General features: G+C 27.5%; 1 protein-coding gene across 1 annotated transcript; it reads left to right on the top strand.

Moving 5' to 3' along the window:
- Window positions 1-1,214: 1,214 nt before the first annotated feature.
- On the top strand, window positions 1,215-2,474 carry LOC126306469 (NADH-ubiquinone oxidoreductase chain 5-like). The gene has a single exon (XM_049992063.1). The coding sequence runs from the start codon at window positions 1,649-1,651 to the stop codon at window positions 1,991-1,993; it is 345 nt and encodes a 114-aa protein (XP_049848020.1). The 5' UTR covers window positions 1,215-1,648; the 3' UTR covers window positions 1,994-2,474.
- Window positions 2,475-10,810: the final 8,336 nt, after the last annotated feature.

Here is a 10,810-nt window from a genome sequence, read left to right as displayed (position 1 = left end):
TCTTATTATTTTATGTTTTATGTATTTATAATTTTGGCTTTTTTAGTTAAGATACCTATGTTTTTGGTTCATTTATGACTTCCTAAGGCTCATGTAGAGGCCCCTATTTCAGGTAGAATAATTCTTGCTGGTGTTTTATTAAAGTTAGGTGGTTATGGTATTTTTCGTGTTATAAAGGTTATTTCTTATTTGGGTTTAAGGTTTAATTATTTTTGATTGTCTTTAGGTTTATCTGGGGGTGTTATTGTAAGATTTATTTGTTTTCGTCAGGTTGATTTAAAGTCTTTAATTGCATATTCTTCTGTTGCTCATATAAGAATGGTTATTGGTGGATTGATGACTATGAATTGATGAGGTTGTGTAGGTTCTCTTTCTCTAATGGTTGGTCATGGTTTATGTTCTTCTGGTTTATTTTGTTTATCTAATATTATTTATGAACGTTTAGGTAGACGAAGATTATTAATTAACAAGGGTATAATTAATTTGATGCCAAGAATGGCTTTATGATGATTTCTTTTAAGATCATCAAATATGGCTGCTCCTCCTTCTTTAAATTTGGTAGGTGAAATTAGATTATTAAATAGAATTATATCTTGATCTTCTTTTAGATTCTTTGCTTTGATTTTTTTATCTTTTTCTAGAGCTGTTTATACTTTGTATATATATTCTTATTCTCAGCATGGAAATTATTATTCTGGTGTTTATACTTGTTCTCTTGGTTATTTTCGTGAATATCATCTTTTACTTGTACATTGATTGCCTTTAAATATTCTCTGTTTAAAGGGTGAATATTTCTTTGTTTAGTTTGCTTAAGTATTTTAATTAAAAATATTGTTTTGTGGAATCAATGATATGAAGTTTTTCATCTTAGGCCGTGAATTTATTTTCTATTTGTTCTTTGAGTTTTTTTTCTTTGTTTATTTCGAGAACTATAATTTTTATTTTAGGTATTTATTATTTAATAATTGATTATAGAGTTTTTGTTGAGTGAGAGCTTTTCAATTTAAATGGTTCTATAGTTGTTATAACTTTAATTTTGGATTGAATATCTCTTATTTTTATATCTTTTGTTATATATATTTCTTCTTTGGTTATTTATTATAGAGAGGATTATATATCTGGTGAAAAGAATATAAATCGTTTTATTATTATTGTTTTAATATTTATTCTTTCTATAGGTTTTTTAATTATTAGTCCTAATTTAATTAGAATTTTATTAGGTTGAGATGGTTTAGGTTTAGTTTCTTATTGTTTAGTTATTTATTATCAAAATGTAAAATCTTATAGTGCTGGTATATTAACTGCACTTTCTAATCGTATTGGTGATGTTGCTATTTTAATTTCTATTGCATGAATGTTAAATTTTGGTGGTTGAAATTATATTTATTATTATGATTTTATTTCTAATTCTTTTGAAATAAAGCTCATTACTATATTAATTGTTTTAGCAGCTATATCTAAGAGAGCTCAGATTCCTTTCTCTTCATGACTTCCTGCTGCTATAGCAGCTCCTACTCCTGTTTCTGCTTTAGTTCATTCTTCTACTCTTGTTACTGCTGGTGTTTAATTATTAATTCGTTTTAGACCAATATTGGATACTTATAATTGTGGTTGATTTTTACTTTTAATTGGTTGTATAACTATATTTATGGCTGGATTGGGCGCTAATTTTGAGTTTGATTTAAAGAAGATTATTGCTCTTTCTACTTTAAGACAACTTGGTTTAATAATAAGAATTTTGGCTATAGGTTATCCAAAGCTTGCATTTTTTCATTTATTGGCTCATGCTTTATTTAAGGCATTATTATTTATATGTGCAGGTTCAATAATTCATAATTTGAAGGATTCTCAGGATATTCGTTTTATAGGATCAATTGTTAATTTCATACCTTTAACTTCAGTTTGTTTTAATGTTTCTAGTTTATCTTTGTGTGGAATACCTTTTTTAGCGGGATTTTATTCCAAGGATTTAATTCTTGAGATGGTTTGTTAAGATGAATTAATTGTTTAATTTTTTTCTTTTATTTTTTTTCTACTGGTTTAACTGCTTCTTATTCTTTTCGTTTGTTTTATTATTCAATATCTGGTGATAATAATTTTTATTCTAGATTTTCTTTTGATGATAAGGGTTATTATATTTCATTTGGAATAATTGGTCTATTGTTTGTTGCTGTTTTTGGTGGTAGTCTTTTATCTTGATTAATTTTTCCTATTCCTCATGTGATTGCTTTACCTTATTATTTAAAGTTTTTAACTATTACAGTTGTTATTTTAGGTGCTTATTTAGGTTATCTTATTTCTAATTTTGATTTTTCTCATAATTTATTTTCTGTAAGTATACTTTCTTTTGTTAGATTTGCTGGTTCTATATGATTTATACCTTTTCTTTCAACTAAGTTTATTAGATATATTCCTTTAAAAATAGGTTATTATTCATCTAAGTCATTTGATTATGGTTGAGGTGAATTACTTGGTGGTCAAGGTTTATATAGATTATTTATTTATTTAATTGGTTATATTCAAGGTTGATATGATTCTAATTTCAAGATTTATCTTTTAACTATTATTTTTTGAATATTTATTTTGGTAATATTGTTTTTCGTTTACTTAAATAGCTTATAATTAGAGCGTGACACTGAAGATGTTAAGGAAGTATTTTTACTTTTAAGTATTTATAAATATAGATATATTATTTTTACAGTGAAAATGTAATGTTTTATTTAAACTATATAAATTTTAGAAATGTTAACGGAGTTTAACCGCTAATATAAAAAGTTAGCAGCTTTCATATTGGCTTTACATTTCCTTAATTGGAACTATTATAGGTCAATTATATTATTAACAGTAATACGCCTCTTTTTGGCTTCAATTAATAAGAATAAGGGTAGTACATACCAATCTTCCAGGTTCGAAACTGACTGCAATATTTCGCTTCTTATTCTATTTAAGGTTGATTGATAATATCAATACTTTTTGAATGCAACCCAAATGTTATATTTAACTACAACCCTTTATTCTGCTCATTGTAATGCTCCTTGGTTTCATTCATGGTATAGTCCTCCTAGTAGAACTAGAATAAAAAATATTGTTGATACTGTTCAGATTATAATGTCTGAAGTTTTAAAAATAATTACAATTGGTAGAATTAGTGCAATTTCTACATCAAAAATTAAAAAGATTACTGCGATTAGGAAGAATCGTATTGAGAATGGTATTCGTGCTGATCTTTTTGGATCAAACCCACATTCAAATGGTGATCTTTTTTCTCGATCATTAATTAATTTTTTTGATAGTGTTGTTGCCAGGATTATAACAATTATTGGAATAATAAATCTAATGAAAACTCTTGTTGATAGAATTAGAATTGTTTTTCTTGATTTATATCAAGCTTTCTGATTGGAAGTCAAGTGTACTATTTATACTAGAAAAACAATTATCTACCTCATCAATAAATAGAGATATATAAGAATAATCATACTACATCTACGAAGTGTCAGTATCATGCTGCTGCTTCAAATCCAAAGTGATGTCTTGGTGAAAATTGATTTATTGAGTGTCGAAGTAGACATGTTGATAAAAAGATTGTTCCAATAATTACGTGTAAACCATGGAATCCTGTTGCAACAAAGAATGTTGATCCATAAACTGCATCTGCAATGGTAAAAGGTGCTTATCAATATTCATATGCTTGAAGAATTGTAAAGTATAGTCCTAATAACACTGTGAAGAGTAATCCTTGTAGTGCTTGAGTATGATTAGATTCCATTAAACTATGATGTGCTCATGTTACTGTTACTCCTGATGCTAAAAGAATAGCTGTATTAAGTAATGGAATTTGTATAGGGTTAAAGAGTTGAATTCCTATTGGATATAAATAATTATATTAATTACAATATTTTATATTTAAATTAATAATTTTATTTATTATATCCAATTATAATAATATTAAATATTAAATTACATATTAATATATATATTATATTATAATAACCTATTTTAAGCTAAAAACATAAGTAGCTATAATCCTAGGTAAATAATTGCATTAAAATAATCAATTGATAATGGTAAGATGAACTTATAATACTTTAATTTCAATTAAATGTAATATATTAATATAAATTATTTATTATATATATATATATATATATATATATATATATATATATATATATATATATATATATATATATATATATATATATATAAAAATGAGCATGATAAATTAATCCTAATTAAACAAAATAATACATAAAAGAATTTCAAAAAAAAAACTTTCGATTTATATATTAAATAAATGAAGTGCCTGATTAAAGGGTTACCTTGATAGGGTAAATAAAGTAAATAAAATTACCTTCATTAAAATTACATAAGATAGAATTAAACTACCTCCTTTAGTATCAAAAACTAACGTGCATCATACACCTTAATGTAAAAAGGTAAGCTAAACAAGCTAATGGGTTCATACCCCATTTATAGAGGTATCAATCCTCTCCTTTTTAATGACCAACAACTCTACAAAACTTCTCTTCCTATCAACATTAATGATAGGAACGATCCTGTCCATTTCATCAAATTCCTGATTTGGGGTTTGAATAGGACTTGAGATCAACTTACTTTCATTTATTCCGCTCCTAACAAGAAATAAAAATATAATAATAAATGAATCATCAATTCAATATTTTATTGTCCAAGCAATAGCATCGACAATATTATTATTTTCAATTTTGCTGATTCAAATACAATATCCCATGGGATGGGAAACAGAATTTATCCCATCAATAATAATTAGATCTAGACTATTATTAAAGATTGGAGCTGCACCTTTCCATTTCTGATTTCCAGAAGTTATAGGAGCATCAAGACGAAATAATTGTTTAACATTAATAACATGACAAAAAATCGCCCCAATAATGGTCTTATCTTATTGTATTCAATTAAGAACTTTTATTTGAACAATTATTATCTTAAGAATTATTATTGGGGCAATAGGAGGTTTAAATCAAACATCCTTACGACAACTTTTAGCATATTCATCAATCAGCCATCTAGGTTGAATAATTAGATCATTAACAGTCAGAGAAAACATCTGAGAACTATACTTCATTATTTACTCACTATTAAGATTAATTATAGTTTTATTATTTAAGCAAATAAATTTATTTTTCATAAATCAAATTTATTCAGCCAGAAATATAAAAACCGAAATTAAATTCATAATATTCTTATCTTTATTATCTTTAGGTGGACTACCACCATTCCTTGGATTCTTACCAAAATTAATTGTAATACAATCATTAATAGAAAACAATATAACAACTATTATAACTATTATAGTTGTATTAAGTACAATTACACTCTACTACTATATACGTATTAGATTCTCAGCTCTAATTATATCATACACAGAAAATTTGTGATCTATAAAGATAAAGTCCCAAAAATCAAGAATCATTCTTCCTATAACAGTAATAATTTCAACAATATTATTGATTTCAACATCAACCTTAATTTCATTATACTAAGGACTTAAGTTAATCAAACTAATAACCTTCAAAGTTATAATTAAAAGAATAATCTTTTAGGCCTTAGTAAAATTTTACACCTCTAGAATTGCAGTCTAGAATCATAATTGAATATAAGACCTAAATATGATAAGAGAGAAAACATCTCATAAGTAGATTTACAGTCTACCACCTAAAATTCAGCCATCTTACCGCAAAAATGATTATTCTCAACAAACCATAAGGACATTGGTACTTTATACTTCATATTTGGAGAATGAGCAGGAATAGTAGGAACATCAATAAGAATACTTATTAGTGCTGAACTTGGCCAACCCGGATCTCTAATTGGGGATGACCAGATTTATAATGTTATTATTACAGCTCACGCATTCATAATAATTTTCTTTATAGTAATACCTATTATAATTGGTGGATTTGGTAATTGACTTGTTCCACTAATAATTGGTGCACCAGATATAGCATTTCCACGAATAAATAATATAAGTTTTTGATTACTACCACCTTCACTAACCCTTCTTCTTACATCTTCTATAGTAGATAATGGTGCTGGTACAGGATGAACAGTTTACCCTCCTGTAGCAGGAGCTATTGCACACGGGGGTGCATCTGTAGATCTAGCTATTTTTTCACTGCACTTAGCAGGTGTATCATCTATTCTTGGTGCAGTGAATTTCATTACAACAGCAATTAATATACGATCAGAAAGTATAACTTTAGATCAAACACCTTTATTTGTATGATCTGTAGCTATTACAGCATTACTTCTCCTTCTTTCACTTCCAGTTTTAGCAGGAGCTATTACTATATTATTAACAGATCGAAATTTAAATACATCATTCTTTGACCCTGCAGGAGGGGGTGACCCAATTCTATATCAACATCTATTTTGATTCTTTGGACACCCAGAAGTTTATATTTTAATTCTACCGGGGTTCGGAATTATTTCACATATTGTATGTCAAGAAAGAGGAAAAATTGAATCATTTGGAACATTAGGTATAATTTATGCTATACTATCAATTGGACTAATAGGATTTATTGTATGAGCACATCATATATTTACAGTAGGAATGGATGTTGACACACGAGCATATTTTACATCAGCAACAATAATTATTGCTGTACCTACAGGAATTAAGGTATTTAGATGATTAGCTACATTATATGGAACTAAATTCAAGTTCAATCCACCATTATTATGAGCTCTAGGATTTATTTTCCTATTTACAATTGGTGGATTAACAGGATTAGTATTAGCAAATTCATCACTTGATATTGTATTACATGATACATATTATGTAGTAGCCCACTTTCATTATGTATTATCTATAGGAGCAGTATTTGCAATTATAGGAGGTGTCATTCAATGATATCCACTATTTACAGGATTAACTATAAATAATACATGATTAAAAATCCAATTTACAATTATATTCATTGGAGTAAATTTAACATTCTTTCCTCAACACTTCCTAGGATTAGCAGGAATACCTCGACGATACTCTGACTACCCAGACGCATATACATCATGAAACGTAGTATCAAGAATTGGGTCTACAATTTCTATTGTAGGAATCATTATATTCATTGTAATTATATGAGAAAGAATGATTACAAACCGAGCAATTATATTTAGAGCTAACATAAGAAGATCAACAGAATGACTACAAAATAACCCTCCTGCAGAACATAGTTACTCAGAATTACCATTAATCTCTAGATTCTAATATGGCAGATTAGTGCAGTAGATTTAAGCTCTACAAATAAAGGTTTGACCTTTTATTAGAAAATATTTATTAATGGCAACATGATCAAATTTATCTCTTCAAGATAGAGCTTCACCATTAATGGAGCTATTATCATTCTTTCATGATCATACTATGGTCGTATTATTATTAATTACAGTAATTGTAGGTTATGCCCTAAGTTATATATTATTTATTGCCTATACTAACCGTAATATACTTCATGGACATTTAATTGAAACAATCTGAACAGCTTTACCAGCAATTACATTAATTTTTATTGCCCTTCCATCATTACGACTATTATATTTACTTGATGATTCAGTAGATGCAATAATTACAATTAAAACCATTGGACGACAATGATATTGAAGATATGAATATTCAGACTTCATAGACGTAGAATTTGACACTTACATAACACCAGAACAAGACCTAGAAAATGATGGATTCCGACTACTAGATGTAGATAACCGAACAATCCTACCAATAAATACAGAAGTACGAGTATTAACAAGAGCATCAGATGTTCTACACTCATGAGCAGTTCCTGCATTAGGGGTTAAAATTGATGCAACGCCTGGTCGGTTAAATCAAGGAACATTCACAATAAATCGACCTGGATTATTCTTTGGACAATGCTCAGAAATCTGTGGAGCAAACCACAGATTTATACCAATTGTAATTGAAACAACTTCAGTAAATTTATTTATTAAGTGATTATCTAAGATAATTTAAGGAGTTAGTTAAAATAAATAACATTAGAGTGTCAATCTAAAGTAACTAAAAAAAAATTAGTACACCTTGAAATTTACTATGGATCTTATATATATATACATACCTGATTAATTGGTACAGTGATTTTATTTTTAGTTATAGCAACTGCATTTATAGGATATGTCTTACCCTGAGGCCAAATATCTTTTTGAGGTGCAACAGTAATTACTAATTTATTATCAGCAATCCCATACTTAGGAACAGATTTAGTCCAATGAGTATGAGGAGGATTCGCTGTTGATAATGCAACATTAAATCGATTCTTCACATTCCATTTTGTATTACCATTTATTATTGCTGCTATAGCAGCAATTCATTTATTTTTTCTTCACCAAACAGGATCTAATAATCCTCTTGGACTAAATGGAGATATTGAAAAAATTCCATTCCATCCATACTTTACCTTTAAGGATTCTATTACATTTGTAATAATAACATCATTATTAATTATACTATGTTTAATTAATCCTTACCTATTAGGAGATCCAGATAACTTTGTACCTGCCAACCCATTAGTAACACCAGTTCACATTCAACCAGAATGATATTTCCTATTTGCATATGCAATTCTACGATCTATCCCTAATAAGTTAGGAGGTGTTATTGCATTATTTTTATCAATTAGAATCTTAATAATTTTACCATTTTATAATAAAACACCATTCCGAGGCATTCAATTTTACCCTATTAATCAAATTTTATTCTGAATTATAGTAGTTGTTGTATGCTTACTAACGTGAATTGGTAAACGACCTGTTGAAGAACCTTATATTATAACAGGTCAAATCTTAACAATTATTTACTTCACATATTTCTTAATTAATGTCCATGTCGCAAACGCATGAGATAAATTAATTAAGGAATAAAGTTAATTAGCTTAGGAAAAGCATATGTTTTGAAAACATAAAATTAGAAGTTTAACTCTTCTATTAGCTTTTCTCAAAAAATTTCACTAAACAAATGAGATAAATAAAATCTTTAAACCAACAAAGAAAATAAAAAAATTCAAAGATAAAGGTAAAAAACTTTTTCAAGCTAAGTACATTAATTTATCATAACGGAACCGTGGTAATGTTCCACGAACCCAAATAAAACCAAAAGATATAATAGCAAGCTTAATAAAAAATATAAAAGAATAAAAATCACCGCCCAAAAAAATTAAAGCCAATAACATTCTTATGAAGACAATTCTAGTATATTCAGCTAAAAAAATTAAAGTAAAACCACCCGCACCATACTCAATATTAAATCCTGAAACTAACTCAGATTCCCCTTCAGCAAAATCAAAAGGAGTACGATTAGTTTCAGCTAAGCAAGAAGCAAAACAAGCTAAAGCTAAAGGAAAAGAAATAATAATAAATCAACAATAAAGCTGATAGTTTATAAAATCAAACATATTAAAACTACCAATTAAAATAATTAAAGACAATAAAATTAAAGCTAAACTAACTTCATAAGAAATTGTTTGAGCAACAGAACGAAGAGAACCTAATAATGAATAATTTGAATTAGAAGATCAACCAGCAATTATAACAGTATAAACACCTAATCTAGTACAACATAAAAAAAATAAAAATCCATAAGAAAAAGAACACATATAAGTTAAATAAGGAAAAATTACTCAAACGGCTAAAGAAATCATTAAATTAAAAACTGGGGGAAAATAATAAAGTAGGTAATTAGATATAATAGGAATTGGCTTCTCCTTACAAATTAACTTAATAGCATCTCTAAATGGCTGAGGAATTCCAACAAAACCTACCTTATTTGGACCCTTTCGAATCTGAATATAACCTAAAACCTTACGCTCTAATAAAGTTAAAAAGGCAACACTAATTAAAACACAAATAACCAATAAAAGAAAATTCAAAATAAATATAAATAAATCATAAAGTATCAATACTATTTGTAGAAAAAATCTACATAAATGAATTCTAAATTCAACACATTAATCTGTCAAAATAGTAAATAAATTAATATTAATCAATATAACAAAAAATATTTTAACCATATGGTCCTTTCGTACTAATATGGATTAACAATCTTAGGATAGAAACCGACCTGGCTCACGCCGGTCTGAACTCAGATCATGTAAGAATTTAAAGGTCGAACAGACCTAATCATTGGGCTCCTGCACCCAAAATTTTTCTTAATCCAACATCGAGGTCGCAATCTGCTATGTCGATATGAGCTCTCAAAAACAATTACGCTGTTATCCCTAAGGTAACTTAATCTTATGATCATAAATTATGGATCAAAATAACAAACATAAATAAATGATTTAATAATGAAGAGTTTATCTATTCTTCATGTCACCCCAACAAAACATCATCATTAAATATAGAAAGACAAACAAAAAACTATATAAAAGTAAAATGTCAAGCTCTATAGGGTCTTCTCGTCCTAAAGAAGAATTTAAGCCTTTTGACTCAAAAGTTAAATTCAAAAATTTATTAAGAGACAGTTGATTTCTCGTCAAGCCATTCATTCCAGCCACTAATTAAGAGACTAATGATTATGCTACCTTTGCACGGTCAAAATACCGCGGCTCTTTAAAAATACGCTCAGTGAGCAGGCCAGACCTCAAAATATAAACAAGAGGACATGTTTTTGATAAACAGGCGGAAATCAATTTTGCCTAGTTCCTTATAATAAGTTCACAAGGTAAAAATTTCATACAAATAAATATACTAATTCTGTCATTATTACAAAAATTTTAAAATTAAATTAATAATCTTAATAAAAAACCTAAAATATTTATAA

The sequence above is a fragment of the Schistocerca gregaria genome, unplaced genomic scaffold (genome assembly GCF_023897955.1).
Source record: "Schistocerca gregaria isolate iqSchGreg1 unplaced genomic scaffold, iqSchGreg1.2 ptg000333l, whole genome shotgun sequence".
Lineage (NCBI taxonomy): Eukaryota > Metazoa > Arthropoda > Insecta > Orthoptera > Acrididae > Schistocerca > Schistocerca gregaria.
The sequence above is the reverse complement of the archived record's forward strand: the minus strand, read 5'-3'. Positions and strand labels throughout refer to the sequence as shown.

Excerpts from the sequence above, each read along its gene's own strand:
- LOC126306469 (XM_049992063.1), top strand. The coding sequence starts at position 1,649 with ATGGCTGGATTGGGCGCTAATTTTGAGTTTGATTTAAAGAAGATTATT.